The following is a 19,827-nucleotide window of genomic DNA, read 5'->3' on the forward strand; positions in this document are numbered from 1 at the left end:
ACACCAATGACCAGTGTGACGGGCAAACAATGGGTGGCAGCTCATTACGAGTGCTTGTGCGTCCTCATGTGCCCCTGAAATAAAAGAGACACTCCTGAAAAGGGGAGCATCGCCGAAAAGGGGGGTGAGTGATGTCCTGTCACCCCGAAACCCTGTCAACGTCACAGGGAACAGCCTGGATGCCCTGCGATCTGTGTTTCGCTGCCCTGCCCACAACTTCAAGGGACTATGCCGGTGTGGCCCTCCCACGTGTATTGCCCCTTTAAGATGGGCTATGACTGTGTCATGGCCCAAGCTAATGAAAGGGAGCCCTGCAGGCACGTGCAACAGAACGGCTGCAGACTCCGAAATGGATTGATCTGAGTCCATCTCTCATTAAGGCCAGCAGGTCCACCCTGTGTAAGCATGGGAAGGAGCAGCACTACACTTTACTGACAGTTAATTGAATTTAATTTTGAAATACCTACTAAAGCATTACTTATTTACATTCATTTCCACAGAACCCAATGATCCAGATATCTGTGGGTGCGATTTCTCGCCGTCACCATAACCAGTACAATGAGGGACCCTGCAATAACTCAGACAGAAAAGAGCCAAGTAAACATTACTTTATTAATGCACAAGCATTCGCGAATGGGCCGCAAGTTCAAACGTCTCGCTAAGCAAGTCGTCGAAGTGCCGCCCCTTCCTCTACACATCGTGCTCTTTTATACTTTTCTGTTTACATTGCCTTGCACATAGCACACGTCCACCCCAGGGCGGATCTCCAGTTGGAGTTTATCTGAAGTATCCAGTTGGAGTTTAACGAACAACCATTGCACATTTGCTATCGTGGTCTATCGTGGTTTCCTGTTATCCCGGTCTTCACATTCTTTTGTGCCCCTTTGTGCCCGTATCTCTGTGCTCGAGGCCATGCTTACTCATTCCTTCCCCCCACCCGTATTCTGCAGATAGTTTTAGCAGGCTCAGCATGCTTCGACATACAGTGACCAAACACAATTCTTCTGTTAAAAACAAGTTCTTGCCGGGTCAGCAGGTCTTAAACGCCGCCGTATAAAAGAGAAGGCCTCTTCTTTTAGCAAAAAGTACATTCATTTAACGCATATGGTGATTAGTACAAACTCCAAGTGTGAGCACAACGTTACATATGCATGCGTACCTTCATATCTATACCTGAAGAAGGGCATACATAGCCTGAAAGGCGTAGTTGCAGATAGAGATATTAACAAACCTTCTATCAGGATATTTGTTAATTGATAAGTTGACAAATTGTGAATGTAACTGAGAATGTAATTAAAAAGCATGTAACAGAATCGGTTACCCTTGAACAGTATCATGGGTTATGTAGTTATAAGTTGTGACGATATTATGCACTGTTTAAGAAAACTTGTTTAATGAATAGTATCTGAAGAAGAAACTAATTTTTCATTTCCATTGACAACAGAAATGTATACAATACTGATATAAAGATATTTTTTAGAAAAACGAAAGGACATAACGATCTTTTACTTAACTTGCTAGTTATTGTGTGTGCCCCTGTTTGTACCTCGTTAGCTTCGAGTTGCCCATTCTTTCCTCGCACTTCACTTGCTGCGTGGTCTCTCCTCAATGTGCTTCTTCAAAGGGGGTCCCCCATTTTAAGCCTTACCCCTTGAAGGGGGGTTAAACCCTGTGCCCCTTTGGCTTCCACCCCCCTCCACCTGGCACTGACCTCATTTTCCAGATGTGGCTCTGCTTTCTCCTCTTCCACTCCATATCACGGATGCTGCTATGGTGCCCCGCCCATGCCCCTACTCGCTTCACTTTGCCCTACCATGGCTCGGGCTGGCGGGCGGTTACTGGCCATGGCGGCCCCCCGCCGGGGTGTGAAAGCCATATTCTAACTCTGTGTCTGTGCATTCTAAATCTGCATCAGTATGATGTAAATCTTTAACTTTGTATTTTGCTTTTTTAACTGTTTTAGTGTGTTCTACTTGTTTGGGTGCATTCTAACTATAATGTGTATAATGCATTCTAACATAATCCCACCACATTCTAAATAGAGTATAACCATGTATTTGTGCATTCTGCTTCAGTTAGTTCTAAGTCTGCAATGTTGCATTTTAGACACATTTATACATACGTGCATTTCCATACATATTTATGTAGTGTCTTGTACATTGCTTAATAACATACTGCTAATAAAACATAGGGACAAAGTTTGTTTTGCCCTACCCATTAAGGGATATATAGTAATCAACAAAACATGGACAGGAATTGCTAATTATTAAGAGTCAAATTTTTGACTCTAAATGCAGTTATTAAATAAACAAGAAAATAATCTAATAAACAACGAAAACTGCAATAAATTAGATTAGGCTAAGTATTGTTGATGTAGATATTTAACTCAAAAATGCATTTATATTTTATTTGATCACAAATAACCATATTATATACAACATTTTTTTTGTTTTTTTTTTGTTTATTGTTTTAATCAATAAGATTTTTACAAAAGAAGAATAGAAGACATTTCATTTTCAGTGCGAAGCTGTAGTAGCATCAGTGATGATAAAATTGGGAGAAGTATTGAGGCCGGAGCTCATCGAAGGTCATTGGGCGGTCCGATCAACCTGAGGACGGTCGGCTGAGAAGTTCAGTGTTTACATAGACCAACATTTTGTAGGTGGCCAGCAGCCACAAAGGTCTATCTCCGGCCATCAATCTGGACCAAAAAACGTCCTGGTCACTTAAAATGTGCTCCGAAAAGATCTTAGTCAGGTAGACTGTTCGGATCCTGGCTGTGCGAGGACATGCTAAGAGCAAATGCCTAATCGATTCTGTTACTCCCGGCGTTTTGCAGAATCGGCACTCGTTCGATGGAGAAATCCCTCTGATTGCTAAAATTTCGTTTGTTAACAGGAGATTTAGTCGTGCTCTCATTATTAAATCGCGAGCTTGTCTAGAAGGGAACTTTTTGATGTACGGTTGTAAGTCGTTGAATCTTCTGATATTTGGCGGGAGGTGCTGTGTAAGTTTATTCTTTAGAGCTGCCTCGCTGGTTTGGATCCAGTCGATTTCTTTCAGTTTTTTTAAAATTTTTGTGGGGTTTCTGGTGAGTGTCTCTTCGTCACACTCTGAAGTAGCCAACAGAGCCTGGTTTGTTTTTGTCCAACGGTTTAGCATGTTGCTTTGGCCGTTTTCACATTCTTTCTTGATTAGATTGTAAATTGATGGATCAGGCGAAATTCTGGATTTGCGATAAAGCATGAGCATGCTAGATTTCACTGTTCCCCCGAGTGATAGCAGGCTGAGTTCCTTCCTTATGACGGTCACCGAGGTGGAATTAGGGAGACCCAGTGTCCCTCTCCAAAAAATCGCTTCCAGTCTCGGCCACACAAAAGTTGGTAAATTCGGAAGGGCGTTGGCGCCGTAGGTCAAGGTGGGAATAACCTTTCTTTTGTAGAAATCTACAACAGGAATTAGAGAGAAGCGACCGAATTTTCTGTTGATTGCTTTGGCTTGTGCAATCAGCTTTTACGTTGTTCTTTTGAGGTGAACTTGCATTGCCAGTTCATTTCTTGAGCCATCAAGTGTCACTCCAAGGTATCTAAATTCGGAGACTTTTTCGACCCGCTGCTTTTCCAAGAACAGAGCGGTTTTTTCCATCTTCTTTGGTTTTGTAGACAGAATCATAAATTTTGTCTTTTTTTCGTTTATCTCCAATTTGTTGTCAGCCATAAATTTTGTCTTTTTTTCGTTTATCTCCAATTTGTTGTCAGCCATGTATTCCGAAAGTTTCTTCAGTTGACGCTGCAGCCCCACGAGAGTGTGGTCCAGGAGGACCAGGTCGTCTGCGTATAGGATTCTATTCACGTGGGTGTCGCCCAACTTTGGTGGGAAGCAACGGACTTCTTCGAACGTTGTTTGCAGGTCCCCCAGGAAGGAGATGAATAGGGACGGGGCCAAAGGGCACCCCTGTTTCACCTCTCTGGCGGTTGGAATCACTGGGGACAGGAGGCCATGTTGGTTTAATCTTACTCGCATGGTGGTGCCGGTGTACAGTGCTTTGATCGGCTCCAGGATCGGGGTGGGGCAACCCCAGGTTTCGAGTTTCTGCCAGAGCCGCGGGCGCTCTACTTTATCGAACGCCCGGGTGAGGTCGATGAAGATTAGGTAAAGTCGCGGTCCACCCTCCAACACTCTCCCTTTGAGCGCGCTGAGCATCAGTATGTTGGCTGCTGTGCCCAGTCCTTTTTTGAAGCCTGTTTGAAGATAGTCGTGGCAGCCTGCCGTTTTGGCCCAGTTGTTGAATTCTCTCAGAACGAGAGAACCAAACACTATACAACATTTCAATTATCAATATACGGAGTAAATACAGAATATTAATATACATATATTATAAATAGTATGAACAGTGAGAGGTGAACACTTGCAGATTTCACTATATCTGTCAGGTCTTCTCAACAGGTTAATATATCTGTTATTTCTTTATTTCGGGACAATTTGTCCCATTAAAGATCAAATCAAAGAAACACTAACATATCTACACCAAATACAATGCCAACACACAATGAAAACCTACATAAGATAAAACAGTAAAATATTTTAAAGAGCATTGTCAATGCAAGGGCCTGTTTAAAAAAAGTAATATCTTACTGTACAAGATATCTGAAAGACATTTAAAAATGATCTATCCCAAATTCATATACATTCTTATAAAAACAAATTTGGTCCATAAATGTTGTCTTTAAGCCTACAAAAGGTTAACGCATTTAAAACCATCTGCACAATAACTGCAGTCCTTTCCTGTGTGAAGCACTGACGCATAAGCGTATGTGTTTCAGACAATTGGAACTGGAACAGAGTGTAATGTTTTGTCCTTCTTCTTGTATCCCTTGTCATGTTTTATTGGACGGTAACTCTCAACTCAGGGAGTCCCCACACCCAATCAAGGTGTCGCAATACAAAGCGCTTAGCAGACCTCCAACCTGTATAACACCATTCAGCAGATACCCTCTGTATTACCAATGAGCTAGGAACTAGGCAGGTGTATAGAAATATGTGTATATTTAAATGTCTACAATGAATAATAAACAAATCACAAAAACACCAGCCACCAACTCCGTGGCACAACGCAAAAATCACAAATAGAAATTAATTACTTGCACCAGTTGACTGACATGTATTTCTCGATAGACCTTCAGTTACCACAACAAATACAGGTTGAATTTTAAGTCAAAACACCCACAGGATTTCTTTTCACATCAACAGATGGGAAACCTTAAAACACACAGTGATTGCTGAGTGTATCACCATGTTCTTTTCTCTCAGCAACCCCCACGCCCAGGCATCAGTTATATATGACCCCTTGGGTTTGAAGTCAAGGTACAGGGAATGCGAATATAATGAGAATTTTGTTTGGGCTTTTTGTTTAAAAGGCAAGGTTTGGGAAATTAATTCAGTGGGAAAATCGTATGGGGAACACACATTCAAATGAAATGCAGGGCTTTGGGATTCTGATTTGGGAATCAATGGGAATAAATGGAAAATGTGTTTTGCAACACATTCAAATGAAATGCAGGGCTTTGGGATTCTTGTTTGCAATGATAGGGAAAATTAGTTTTGCACACGCTACATTCACTTGAAAGGCAAAGTTTTAGGAATTCTTATTTTGGGATTAAGGACACCCCTCTTCTGTAAGGAAGTCAGGGGTTACAGGACGATAGGTTCACACAACTATTTTATAGACTATAATGGCTGTAACATACTGAGCATGACATTTGTTAGTTTCGAATTGTAACAAAAATCATCCTGTCATCTTTTCTCTATGGGAATGAATTGAATTAAATGTGCTAAGGGTCTGCACAGTTTCACCCTCTCGCCCATAATTAAATGGAAAGGGTTAAGGCAAGTAGTTCCCAACACAATGGATAGCTTTGGGGACATAATTACTTACCTAGGAGGTCTCTATTCTCAGCACAGGAGGTCAGTCAGATTTCAGACCGTCTTTTGGGAATAGGTAGGCAGCTCACACCTCTTGTCTCTATTCACAGCAAGGTCCCACCAGCCAAAGGTCCCTCTCTCTCAGATAGGACTCCCTGCTTCCAGGCAGAAGTCCCCAGCAAGTGTCCCAGGGTCTCCTGTTCATCTACTCTCCTAGGTGTTAGCCTTCCTTTTTTGTCAGCTCTCTGTTTCTGTCTGCTCTTTTCTTGTGTCCTTCATTACCTCTTTAGATTGAAAACTGATAACATATAGTGCTGATGATACTTACATATTATGAATATTTCCATGCTACAGATTGGACACCTCTCTTCCTCCCCCTCCCACCAGTCCACCCACTGCCAGCTGATAGGACATGGAGTTTTAGGGGGGTCTGGATTATGGATAATGGGGAGAAGAGAACTGCAACATTTCAAATTACATTTTATATTTACATATTTGGTTTTCTTAGAATCTCATCACTTGGCAACTATGTTCGCCTTTCAGATAACTTTATACACATATATATTTTTGAATTCTACAATTTATGTCAAATCGGGGAACGCTCATTTTTATCGCTGCGCGACCTTCCTGGGAGAGTTATCATTTTTCATGGTTACTCATGAGCTGAAATATTTATTGATATCAAACTTCACAAAACACACATTCATTTTTCCTTGTATCAGCTCACCACATTTCGGATTTTTCTGATGATTATGAGTGTCACAAACCCATTTTCATCTCTAAATGAAATTGCACACATGGCATATGGTTAATATTTACATAGAACTGATGGGCTTTTATGATCTTTAATATGAGTCCTGGATGAGCTCATTGTGACAAACAGGTCTCCTGTTATTAAGGAAAATGGAGTCCAATGTTAATCAAATGCCAAGACATAATATGACCATCCTTGAGTTTCCATTTCTCAAAACTCAGGCAGTTTCATTTTTATCCATAGTCACATGATTTCAACATCTGCTTGGCTCTATTTTATTCCAGCTCGGCAATTAAGTGCCTTAGAATGTCTCTTGTTTGAAGCTTATCTGACCTCTCCATGAGTTTGATCTCGAACGTGCATTTCTTAGCATTTTAACCTGAAAACCAGACCTGTATTCTTGGTGGGCCCAGCCCAAAGGTCTTGAGGTCAAAGTTTTAGAGGCATAGACCTTTCAGCTCAGTGGGGAAAACAAGCTGCATCCATAATTCTGAAAGTATAGCATTTTAAATCGACACAATGTGTAAGATTGAGATTTTGAATTGCATGTGAGCCTGCAGTCCATGAGTAATGTCTTTCTTTCCTAAACTGGTTGAAAAGGCATGAGTGTCCCTTTCTGCATTGTTCACACAGAGGCCAAAGTTTACCATGGGAAACCGGTGTTCACTTTTAAACAAGTAGGTCTCTCCTTTTAAATATGTCATTTTGAATGTTGAAAAGTATATTTCTTTTATTTGTGACAAATGCAAAGTGCATGGCTTCGCTTTAGATCTCTGGATCACGGGCTTGTACTTCATTGAAGTCAATGCAACATGCTGCTATCTGTCTCTATAAGTGAAATTGTAGCTTCTCAGATTTTATGAAAACAGCATTTTGAGCCACATATGTCTTTTGCCATGCATTGGGCACATCCAGCCGTTTTAAGTTCTCAGGCACATTTTCCTTCACTTGATAACCTGTCAATTTTTGTAAAGTTGAAAGAGGACCATTTCCATTCATTCACTAAGCCTTATGTTGGAAAACAATGTTTTGAACTGGCCTGCATATTCCAATGGGTCTCAACATCCGCCAGCTTCACTCTCACAATAGCAGCCTAGCATGGCCTCTCAGTTTCTGTCACTCTGCGACTGTACTTGCACTGCACAGCCTGGGTAACATCAAAATCTCAATCTGAAGTGTTTTCATCTTTGCCAGTGATATCGCCTTCATCAATAAAGAAAATGGGTGCTTATTCTTCCTGACTTCTCAAAACGTTGTGTTTCTTTCATACCCTTCAGATATTCTATATATAAACACACAGAACACGTACCAATTCCACCAGAAGTGGTGCAGTCGATCTGTGTGTTCTGTGGCTACATCATCAGTAATCTTGATGGGACATGTTGGAGATTGTGATTTTTCCCAGGGATACAAGGAGGATAAACAGTGAAATACTTATCACAGTCCATTTCAGTTCTAGTTGTCTGAAACATATACGCATGTATGTCAGTGCTTGATACAGAAAAGACTGAGTTTATTGTGCAGATGGTGTTATATATATATATATATATTAACCCGTTGAGAAGAGCTGACAGATATAGTGATATCGGCTAGTCCTCACTCACTACTGTGTAGCATTTGCATTATATGTAGGTACATTTTCTGTATTTACTTCGTATTTTGGTCATTGTGATTGGGTGTACAATATGATTGTTATTTATGGTAAAATGTAATATAAATGTATTTTTGAATTTTACTGTGCTTCATCTAACTCCACTGTACTTCATTTATTAATTACTTTTGTGTTTATTTAACTATTACATTTAGAGTTAAAGAATTTTACTCCTAATAATTAGCCTTTAAATGATTTCCCTTTCAATTTTCAGTTCATAACAAACTTGTCCACTACAAAGCTCTATGCGCAAAAAGGAGGCAGGAAGGGGGGGGGATTTAGGTAGAAGAGGGGGTGGGTTGGGAGAATAATCAGGGAGTGATGGTGACTTATAGCTAACCGAAACTGAACGGTCCAGTGCTAGAGGTTCTCTAATTCTTCCCCCATAGTTTTGGCAGACAGCCTCTCGCTTTATCGTACCATAACAGATGCTTCCAATTAGAGATCAGAGATCTCAAGTGAGTTGAAGGGTGGAAGAGCTAGTGGCAGATTAACAGGGTCACTAGAGGTCACTGTTCTCAGGGTGGTAAGGGACACATCTAGGCATTCCTCTAGCCCAGGGTAGCCAGGCCTTTGTGCTAGAGGCCATCACCGAACCTATGCTGCTTGGATGGCTGTGCCGTAGAGAATCCATGAAACTTAGCCCAGCAAGGATTATGCACTGCAAAGGATATGGCAGAACTTGGGAGCATTAGGAATGCGTAGAGAATGGCCAATGCAGATCTGTTTCTTTTCCTCTGTAGTATTACACACCTACTCTGAAAGGACATTATATCTATGTCTATAGTCTATTCTAATCCAGCGCTGCCAATGCATGCCAAGGGTGCAACTGGAAATGCTTAACTGTACCAGTGCAATCAAACTCTGTTTAAGTACATTTTGTTGTGTCAATGCAGTCCAACCATTAATTATTGCATTCAAACTCTATCCTGGTGCTTCTAAACTCTACATGAAGGCATTCTAACTCTCTAGCAGTGCACGCATGTCTGTGGCAAGCCATTATAACTTTGTAGCAGTGCATTCTGACTGTTTAATGGGAATGATGTGTTCGACTCTGTCACTGCTGTCTTAATATATAGTGCTTTCTAGCTGTTGACGTGCATTCTATCTCTCAAGTGGCACATTGCAATTGTGTCCTTCATATGTAAGTGCATACTAGCTCAGTATCAGTGCATTTTGGTAGTGCACTCTTTGTATTGGAGCATTCTCACTATGCAGCCGTGCAGTCTAGCTGCGTCACAGCACACTCATGATTTGTTGGAATCTTGTGTGGAAGGGCATTCTGACCATGCACGGTGCATTTGAACTGTGTACCTGTGCATTATAGCTGTGTATGTGAAGTCTAACCATGTGGCATGGAATTCCAACTCTGCATGAATGCATTGTAACATAGTGCAAGTGCATCATACCACTGTATCAGTGCGCGTAACTTTGTACCCATGCAGTCTAACTTTTTATATGTGCATTCTAAGTGTGCATTGGTGCTTTCTTTCTCAGTGTCAGTGAATTAATAGTGTGTCAGTGCATTATAAGTCTCTATTAGTGCATTGCATGTCAGTGCATTCTAATATGCATCTGCACAATCTATGTCTAAAGTGTATTTCAGCAGTATATTGGTGCATTCTAAATCTATATTGGTGCATTGTAAATGCATTTTTGTTACTGTGGCAATGCATTACAAAGGTGCCAGTGTGTTTACCTCTGTTGGGGCATTCTTATTGTGGTTGTGCATTCTAACTCTGCATTGGTGCATTCCAGCTCTGCCTTCCAATTCTTTGCCAGGGCATTCTAACTCTATCACGTGGCAATGAATTCTGTGCCACTGCACTTGAACTTTGTATCCGTGCATTTCAGCTCAGCAGCAGTCCATTCTAAATCAATGGCTGTGCATGTTTATCCTAGATCACTGCATACTGCTTCTATGTGGGCATGCTATGACTTTATATGCCAAAAGCACAGTACGCCGGTGCATTCTATCTGTGTATGTGTGCTTCATTAATACAGCAACCAGTGCCTTTAGACTGTATGTTAGGGCCTGCCTTATGATCCTATATAATTGTATCCTAGATCTGCACCATTGATTCACAAATATGTACCTATAAATGTGTGTATACGAGTGTATTTTAACTCTGTCAATACATTCTTTTTTAGTGGTGGCTAATAGTGGTGCTTAAGCACCACATATGAGCTGAATCTATTGCATTGCAGTACAACTAAGAGGGATATGACATGTGAGGAGGGACACACAGCTTGTGGGTGTTGTTTGGTCATTTACCCACCTACTTACTGCCTATGGTCATGCTAAACCCTATGGCCATTCCCACCCCTAACAGCCCATCCCCTACCAAAGCACATCCTCCTGGGAACTCTTTGAGCTATCTCCATCAAGCAGTAAGAGTAGATCTTGGTCTGCCGGTGCATTTCTAGGTAGTCTGCTGAGAGTTAAATGCTTAATTGCAGCTGTAAATGCGCCACTGTTGCCGCAGACATTTCTTAAACACCTGGTACCTTCAGCCACTGGATTTGTATCTGCTTCTTGCACTGAGGTCCAGTTAAATTGACAAACCAATAGTTTTGGCTTGCCTATTAGTATTTGGAATGTGCCATAGACTGTTTTGATATGCCCAAGTAATAACATAATTTTCTAGCTTTTGCCATTTTATGGCCAGGTAGTCCCAATCTTATCCCATGCCTACGATAGAGGCTCAAACAGTTGGCATTGCCAATGCTTGTATTTCAGGCATTTGCATTTATTGCTCTGGAGCGTAAAATTACACGAGGAATTGTGGAAATATATGAACCTTGGCATTAATACATGTCTTATGATAGAAATCATGTTCACTCCCATGTCAGTGCATTTCAACTTGATATCTCTGCATTGGCATGTGCTTATTTAATGTGACTGGGTCTTAATTTGTATTAAAGGCACAGATGAGCCTCTCCTGGGCAGCAGCCGCCTGTAGGAACAAGGACTACACATTCCAAGTGACAGGGATAGTCTAGAACCAAAACAACCAATGATAACAAGGGAGCAGCCAATCAGCAGCTATCAGAGGCTACATATTGGGCCTGGTTCACAAGGATTTGCACTGGAATAAATCAGAGACGCGTGGGAACTTCTCTGATTTGCTCCAGCTACTGTGAACTTGATGCAGAAAGCCCAGAACTGAAGAAGATCTGGAGATGCCTTGGGCGCCTCTAAGTTATTCTGGTGCAAATGTGATTCAGAAAGATTTGCTCAAGCGCATTGCAGTGAAGCTCACAGGCATCTCTGATTTGCCCCGGCTGCTGTGAGCTTGATTCAGAAAGTCTAAAACTGGAGAAGATCTGGAGATGCCTTGGGCACCTCTAAGTTGTTCTGGTGAAAATTTGATTCAGAAAGATTTGCTCAAGCGCATTGCACTGAAGCTCACAGGCATCTCGGATTTGCTGCATTGCAAATTGTAGTGAATCGGGCGCCATTATCTCTTTCACAGGGAATAGCCGTCTTTAAGGTGCTCTTATGCATGGAAATAACATTCCCACCATAGGACTTGTATAATGGGCCACACATTGAATGTCATTTACCTCTCCTGGTCAATGCAGCATCTTTTGCAGATTTTGGCTTAGGCAAATGTGGCTTTATGGTCCAAGGGCCACTCCTCTGGAATAGCCCCGTTGACCGTAAGGGCGGAACCGAGACATGCTTATGGCTAGAAAACCTTGAAACACATTCATTTTCAGCTAGTTTCACTGCCTCTCGATTCGGGTGCTGCTGCCTTGTTCTGATTGACTGGTGCCTTGAGGCAGTGCACTATGTAAGTAGGCGCCCTGTGTCTTTTCATTTCAGTACATTTCGAAGACAGACCTTGAAGTGACTTCCCGCCTTAATCGACTCTCTGCGATTGTACGAATGTTTGAGAATTTCCCACATGTCGGTTTTTGAACACCTGGCATATTAAGACCTGGCCTGAATAATACAAATAGTGTGTGCTCTCATATTGCGCTTCCTGCTGGGTTCCTCCCCCTTTTAAGCACTTTAATAACAGGTGTTGTTCCCAGTGAAATGGTGCTTAGTCTATCCTTCTTGGAAGCGGGAAAGGAAGAATTAGGCCTTCCTCAGGATTCCAACGTGTGACTTACATGGTGGCTCCCATGGCTGCGGCAAACCATTAACTCGTGGGTTATCGACCCGGGCCAGCGAGACAATTTATGAATTTCACTCGGGTGCCAAAGCCCAGATTTTAAGGAAGTATCTAAGCATCGAGGAAGTGAGCGAACAGCATGCAAGTCTGACTCGGCAGGTGCCTGAACAAAGGAGCACCCGAGTTTCCGGCGTTACTGACCAGGACATTCCTTTATCTCTGCCAGGAGTTGGTGCTATTTTCCTTTTTTTTTGTATGCTTTTTCATACTGAAATATTGGCAGGTCGGTGCTGGGAAAGCAGTTAATCACTGTGCAACCCGCCTACCTGCAAAGCATGTTGCTCTCCACATGCATTAACTGACAATATCTACAGACAACAGGAACAACCAAGCAAACCACTACAAAAAGATCCCATAACTAAACAAACACAATAAATAAATAAACAACAAGCCCAAAGAAAACTCGGAAAAGGTGTCAGAGATGGGCAAGGGCCCCTACGACCCAAAACACAACATAAACTTTAAAAACTTAAAGAGAACAGAATATGTCACGCCACAGAACAGGAAGACGTGAGAGAAAACATGAAGAAAGGATGAATGAAATGGAACCACACCAGGGCACCAGGACATCAAATACCAACACAGCGATGGAGCACAAACACAGAAATGCAACAGAAAAATGAACACACTCAAAAACAAGACAAAAATCATTATACCTAACACCCCGATACAAAACACTCGACAGGGCAGCAAACGACCACCAGAAATGTGAGACACACCGGCAGGTTACCAGGACCGCACAGGAAAAAGGTAGAAGCATGCAAAAGGAGAAAGATGGGAAACAACACCTTCACCCCGTATATCACCAAAGCCCAAGGGGACCGACAGCAACGACAACTGGACAGTAGCCAGATTGTTATTTTAAGAAAAATTAACCAACAGTGTCCTATCTGTAGATTTATGAATGCCTTCGGCGGATGAAAGGAGACCATGATTTGGTCCATGACTAGCCGATCTACTTAATGACGAATCTGACCCAACAGAACACATTCAACATCCTTAGAATAATGAGGAAACTCCCCAGCAAGGCCACACACCGACAAATGCAAGAACAAAGCAGGACACTATTAAGAAAAAATACACTGCAACCTAATCAATGCAAGATCGATTTCCAAACACGCTACGATCTACTCAACAACGGTAGAATTAACATCCTATTTGGTACAGAAACCTGGCTCGATGACAGCTACAAAGTCACACTGCACAGCTGTCTACCTGACAACTTCAAATGTATACAGTTAAACAGAAAAGGAAAAAGAGGAGGAGGACTTGCAGTAGCCTACAAATAACACAGCTGAACATTCCTAACTGCAAATCCCTCGTCCTTCACCTGACATTTGACCTACAAACTTCACATTCATACTTATCTATAGACCACCGACCTATGAAGCAAACTTCATAGACATCTTCATAGAAGCCGTCAAGAACTTGTCATCAAACATGATCACCTGATCATCCTCAGGGACTTCAACATATGGGTTGAAGAAGAAAACGCAAACTCGCAGAAATCACTAACTAAGCAGCTTGAGACAATGAAACTGCGACAGGCGGTGAAAGGAGTGACACACTTAGGACACACTTTTGACGCAATCTTTGCCCACATAAAATTGATCTCAACTGCGCCACCAATACAAATACTATGGATCGATCACCTCATTATACCATTTGTGAATCAACTACCATTAAAACCCTCCAAACCAGCCTCTAAAATACCTCCCGATCTCTGGAAAAGAAATTGGAATACTGTCAAAAACGGCAATTTGGAAGAACAACTAGAATCCTGAAAACCATTGATCGCAACTTTTTAAGCAACTGACCTAGACGAAAAAACGGATGTAATCCAGAAATGGACAGCCAAAACAATTGACAGCATCGGCCTGGAAAAACCACTCACCCCCACAAAAGAAAGCAGTGAGGAGATGGTCCACGTCTCACCTCAACACAATGGAAAATAACGAAAACTAGAGCAAGAATGATGGAAATACTACGACCATGCCAAAAGAATAATTTATGAAAAACAAATCCAAGCATACAAAAAGGAAATGCTTAAAGCGAAAAAGAAATACTATGATGACTGCATCACAAAAGCCACCAACACGCAGATAGAACTATTCAATATCATGAACGAGATAAGAAATCCCCCCGGATGCAATAACACACTGGTGCTTTCCCAAAAAACTATGCGATGATCTTGCAGATCACTTTAAGAATAAAATCAATAACATACACTGGATCATTTAAGTAGACCAATCAGCCAAACTATGCAGCCTGCCTACCTATTCTGGGACCACCTAACAGACTGAACAGTTTCGCACAAAAGCCAAGATGAAAACTCCTCAAACTGGTGAAGCAAAAGCAAGAAGGGTGGCTCCCCAAGGGACCCCAGCCCACCAGACATCTATAAATCAATCCTTATACAGGGTACACCATCGGAATGCTACCTAAACCTCTTCAACCTATCGCTCTCAGCAGGGAAAGTACCGCAGGCATTCAAATCTGCCTACATCCAACCACTCCTCACAGACACAATGTGTGCTGTGGAAGACCTCTCAAACTACAGACCAATCTCAAACATTCCCTATCCAGCAAACCTACTGGTGACCTATGTCTACGTACAAACAGCGGAATACGTAGGAAACAACCAACTACTGGACCAGGCATAAATTGGCTTCAGACCCATGAGAGGGATGTAGACAGCACTTCTCTCTATATGGGACCACCTAAAAACCAATGCAGACTCTAACACGAATTCGGCACTGATGCTACTCGACCTCTATGCAGCATTCGACACAGTCAACCATAAACTCTTTAGGAATAGACTGGAGGAAATAGGGATCACTGACACAGCGTTGCTCTGGATTAAATCTTTCTTGTGTGAAAGAACAGAAACAACATGGATAAAACCATTCATATCCGCTCCGCGGGACACCACCTGTGGACTACTACAAGGATTCTCGTTATCCCGCTCCTCTTCAACATCTCTATGATGCCACTAATCAACGTCATCAAAAGACATGGCTTCACCTGCTATAACTATGCAGATGTTACACAAATCATCTACAAAATCTGCAGTGAATAAGAGGAGAACACAACGCTAATAGACTGTCTCAAAGAACCCTGCCAATGAATGAACACTAACAACCTCAAACTCAATCCGGACAAGACGGAAATTACATCCAACAACCAAGGATGCAACCAGTACATCCCATGGCCCACAGAACTGGGAACAACACCCACACCACACATAATTGTCAAAAACTTTGAAATCCTAATGGACAACGAGCTAACCTTAGAACCGCAAGTAAACGCGATAATTAAGAAATGCTTCTTCCATCTACACACGATCAAAAAGATTCTACCATTCCTCTCCTTCACGCACAAAACACTGCCAATCATCTCCCTCATCATGTCCAGGATAGACTACTGCAACAACTTATAACTAGGAATGCAGGACTAATTACTGAAGAAACTGCATCGTATGCAGAACACAGCTGCCAGACTTCTCCTCAAACTCTCACGAAGGGTGTACATCACTCCAGCGCTTTGGATACTACATTGGCTCCCAGTCAAAAAATCAAATCACCTTCAAAACTATGTGCATAACACACAGAGCAATCCACGACCTAGACTTGAACACTCAGGTTTTGCGATGACAGCCACCTAGTGCCTAAACCGTACACAAGAAAAAAACTTGGTGGATCGGCATTTTAAGCCATGAAACTTTGGAACTCCTTCCCCAGAGAAATACAAACTATGAATGATCACCTAAAATTCAGAAAACTTCTAAAAACCTGGCTCTTTAACTCTGAACGGGACGAAAACGAATGAACAACTTCCCAATGGGAAGTTGACTTATGTGTACCCTTCCTTATAGAGGGTCAAATGGGAAACAGGGGAGAGAGATGGGTCCAACTTAATTGGACCACTGATAGAGAGACTTGGATAATAAAAAGGCAGAGCGAGACAGCCAGATTGGACTTGATGGACCTCAGGGCACGGGGAACACATCTGAACCTCAATGGGGTGGTAATTGCGACACACCAAAATGTACCAGCGGGTAAGATATAGCCCATTGAGGTGTGATGAATCAGCTTCCGGGGCACCAGTGGTCCAGGGATGAATATCGATTTCTAAACCATCAATCAGACCCACACCTCTAGTACACCAGAAGGGATCCAAATAGATTTGAAACTAAAGCAAATTATAAGCCTCCTTGTACAATTTTGGTAACGTGGACGGAACAGCAAGTTTATCTCTGCATGGTCGTGGATCGTTGGTTAGTTGCAACACAGCAAAAATACAATTATTACCCAATGATAAAAGGGACTGTCCAATCAAGGTTGTTTAAAAATATCTACTTTATTATTATTCTACCACACTACAAAGTACAACGCACCCTGTAAACGGATGCAAAGGACAGACAGTGTCAAGAAGGAAAAGGGATGCACTTTGGATACTGACAGAAGGGTAGTTGGTAAAGTAATTAATTCTTTAGGGCAGACACTGGTTGATGCTTGTCGATGCACTCCTAGCATCTTCACTGGGCTTGTGTCGTCCTTAAAGGCGGAAAGCCCAATGCTGAGGAGAGTGTGGCAGGCAACGGCCTTGTCCTTGGTTTGGTTCAGAGACTCTCTGGCACTTCCCACCTAGGAAGCTTGCTGTAGAGCCTAGCACAGCATGCTGTGTGCTGGCTAGGTACTGGTTCGGGGGCTGCTGGAGGTTCCTCTGGAGTCAGTATCTCCCGCTGTTCCCTGGGAGATACTTAGGGGAGGGATCTTGCTTCCCTCTTTGAAAATCCTGGTCTTCCTTCACTGGTGGAAGCTGTAAGGCAGACTGTACCTTCAGACAGGGTCTAAAGGAGTTCTTGTTACTCTTTGCAAAGTCTTCAGATGATCTGCCCAAAAGAGGTTCACAGCCCTCTTTTAAAGTCAAATGGGCCATAGTGATTGGTGTTGGCTAAGCCTAACTTAATGAACCAATGCTGGGTCCCCACCAAAAATCTCCTATATGCATGAGGTCATAACCACCGTGCTTTGCAACAGAAAAGGTAAAGGGGTGACCCATCTTCCTCTCAGTTGTGGATCAAAGGGTCTCTCTGGTTAATTGAGCTCTCTGTGGTTACTGATTAAAGCGGCAGGTCTCCCTGCAAGCTGTGGCGAGAACAGACTTTGTGTCTCCTGCAAACCACATTCTCGTACCTTCTGAAGGGGGGTCCGCATGCGGGGGCTACCTACCGTAAACACCTAGACCCAGGCATGATAGCTCACTGTCATTGATACTTTAGGGTGCAAGCTGGCTTCAGGTTGACACAGTGCATATGAAAGGGGTGTTTGGGTTTCCTGTCTCCTTTGTTTAGCCTCTGCAGCCAGGCCCCATGTGGGCATGTTTGAATTAAACTTTGATCAATATGCAAAGCTGCCACCAGCAGCAGAGCTTAGACAAAGGGAAAGGCGTATCCATGGAGCCTGTGTTAGTTAATTAGGCTGGACATGGCAGGAGGAAGGTTTTGCCTTCCCCGTTCTGCGATATCTTGATGTACTGTTGGCTGTCATATTCCAACTAAATATGACAGGGTGGACGGCGCCTTTAGGCTGTATCCACCCAGAGTACACGGGTCTATGTGTGTGTCATGAGGTGAGCATAGGAAAATGTGTGCGGATTAGCCCCACACATTTTCCAGAGGTTGATATACCATCCTTGAATTTCATTTAAAATTTCCAAAAAGCCCAGGCGAGCACACACCCACCGTGCGGATGTTCGAATTCCTCACAGGAGGACCCACTCTTCTGCACACAACGTAGTAGGGGCAAGTGCAGCACACCAGAATACATGACAGGGGAAGGGATACATGCAACTGGCAATCAAAACAGATGGTGTAGGATAAAGCACCGCCACTAGGCAACCCTACTAAAAAAACTCATCCTTCTGCACCTCTCAAACTCCGAACTATGTACAACTTCTACAGCACAACAAACTGCATGCAATTCACTACACCACAACAAAACAAACCACACAAAGCCACGCAGAACAGCACATGAGAGCTACCAACCCAAAAATACACCTATGCTCAGCCGAACCGTGTCACCCAAACTGAAGCTGTCAACAGCACATCACAGCTCTCTTGCTCTTTTCCCCACAGAGTCCTGCTAATTTAGCCCCTACCCTCTTGCTTTACAGACCCGCCAGAGTGCTGGGGAGCCACGCAAGTGGCCACAGTGCACGGTATAAGAACCTTTAACATAACAGAATGTCATGCTTGCTGGACACTGTTTTCAATGGAGGTACTAGAGCGTTTCCCTGGTTTTCCATTGCAGGGTGAACGTTTGCGGAGGGCAGTGCTGCCAAGGCTGGAGCAAGTCGCCTGGATCGGAGAGGTGCACAAAACGTGAGTACAGCTCCAGCTGAGGCCGGGAGCGTGGGCCGTCTGCTGTAGTATGCTACAAAAGTTCTTTATTTCATCGGTTCTTTTATGGAATGTAACACGTACAAGGGCTCGGCTGTCGTGGGCTAAAGTTGTTAATGCAAGTAAAACAGAATAATACGTGATTTGTAACCATATGAATGTAATACAAAATTATCGGATTTACGTCACTTCGGAGTGCACTGAATATAATCCTTTTTATTCTTTATTTTTATTTTTCGGAGGAAGAAATTGAAAACCTATCTCTTTATATATAGTTGCAATATCTCGCTATATGGTTATTCTAATGTGATCTGATCTGTGCCTTGATGCGGCTTGCTCCTTGGTTCCTATGGATATGCGTAATGTAAATTCCTAACATAACATAACATGATGCTGAATGCATTTCCAACAAACACGTATCGTTCCACGGTAGCAGCTGGCCAACTTTCAAAATGGTGGGACATCATTTCCCCAGGTTTGAGCAAAAGAGAGAATCTTTGGAGAGAGATTTGGGCTGTTCTATCCCCAATAAGTGTTCTTATATATTGGTTTTAACTGATGCTTTTTGTAGCACAGCTTTGAGAAGATGTTGGATGAAAAGTCCTCAATATTATAATAATTCAGAAGCCCGGTTCCAACAGTACAGAGGAGCGTTTCACAGCAGTAAATCGTGTTTGTGTCCGTCAGTAAATTCTGTGCCCAAAAAATATACCGACTACATGTTTGTGCAAAAGTACTGAGGCAGTGGCTGATGCCGAATGCCACAACCATGCAGACAAAAATGCCAATAGCAAGTCATATGCCAGTGGTAATTGCACCCGTTTTAAATATTGTGCCAGGATATTTACTGCGTCCCAATCACTGTGCTAACTAGCAAATACAGTCATAGTTGTTTATTTCCCATGTATATCTA

General features: G+C 42.6%; 1 protein-coding gene across 4 annotated transcripts in view; it reads left to right on the top strand.

Moving 5' to 3' along the window:
• The window catches only part of LTBP1 (latent transforming growth factor beta binding protein 1), a 1,019,134-nt gene that overhangs the window by 20,368 nt on the left and 978,939 nt on the right, over window positions 1-19,827 (top strand). For all 4 annotated transcript variants that reach the window (XM_069607908.1, XM_069607910.1, XM_069607907.1 and 1 more), the window contains exon 2: window positions 18,826-18,896. In XM_069607908.1, coding sequence (XP_069464009.1) covers window positions 18,826-18,896 — 71 coding nt within the window. The remainder of the gene's footprint in view (window positions 1-18,825; window positions 18,897-19,827) is intronic.

This window comes from Ambystoma mexicanum, chromosome 4q (genome assembly GCF_040938575.1).
Source record: "Ambystoma mexicanum isolate Mex_15411 chromosome 4q, UKY_AmexF1_1, whole genome shotgun sequence".
Lineage (NCBI taxonomy): Eukaryota > Metazoa > Chordata > Amphibia > Caudata > Ambystomatidae > Ambystoma > Ambystoma mexicanum.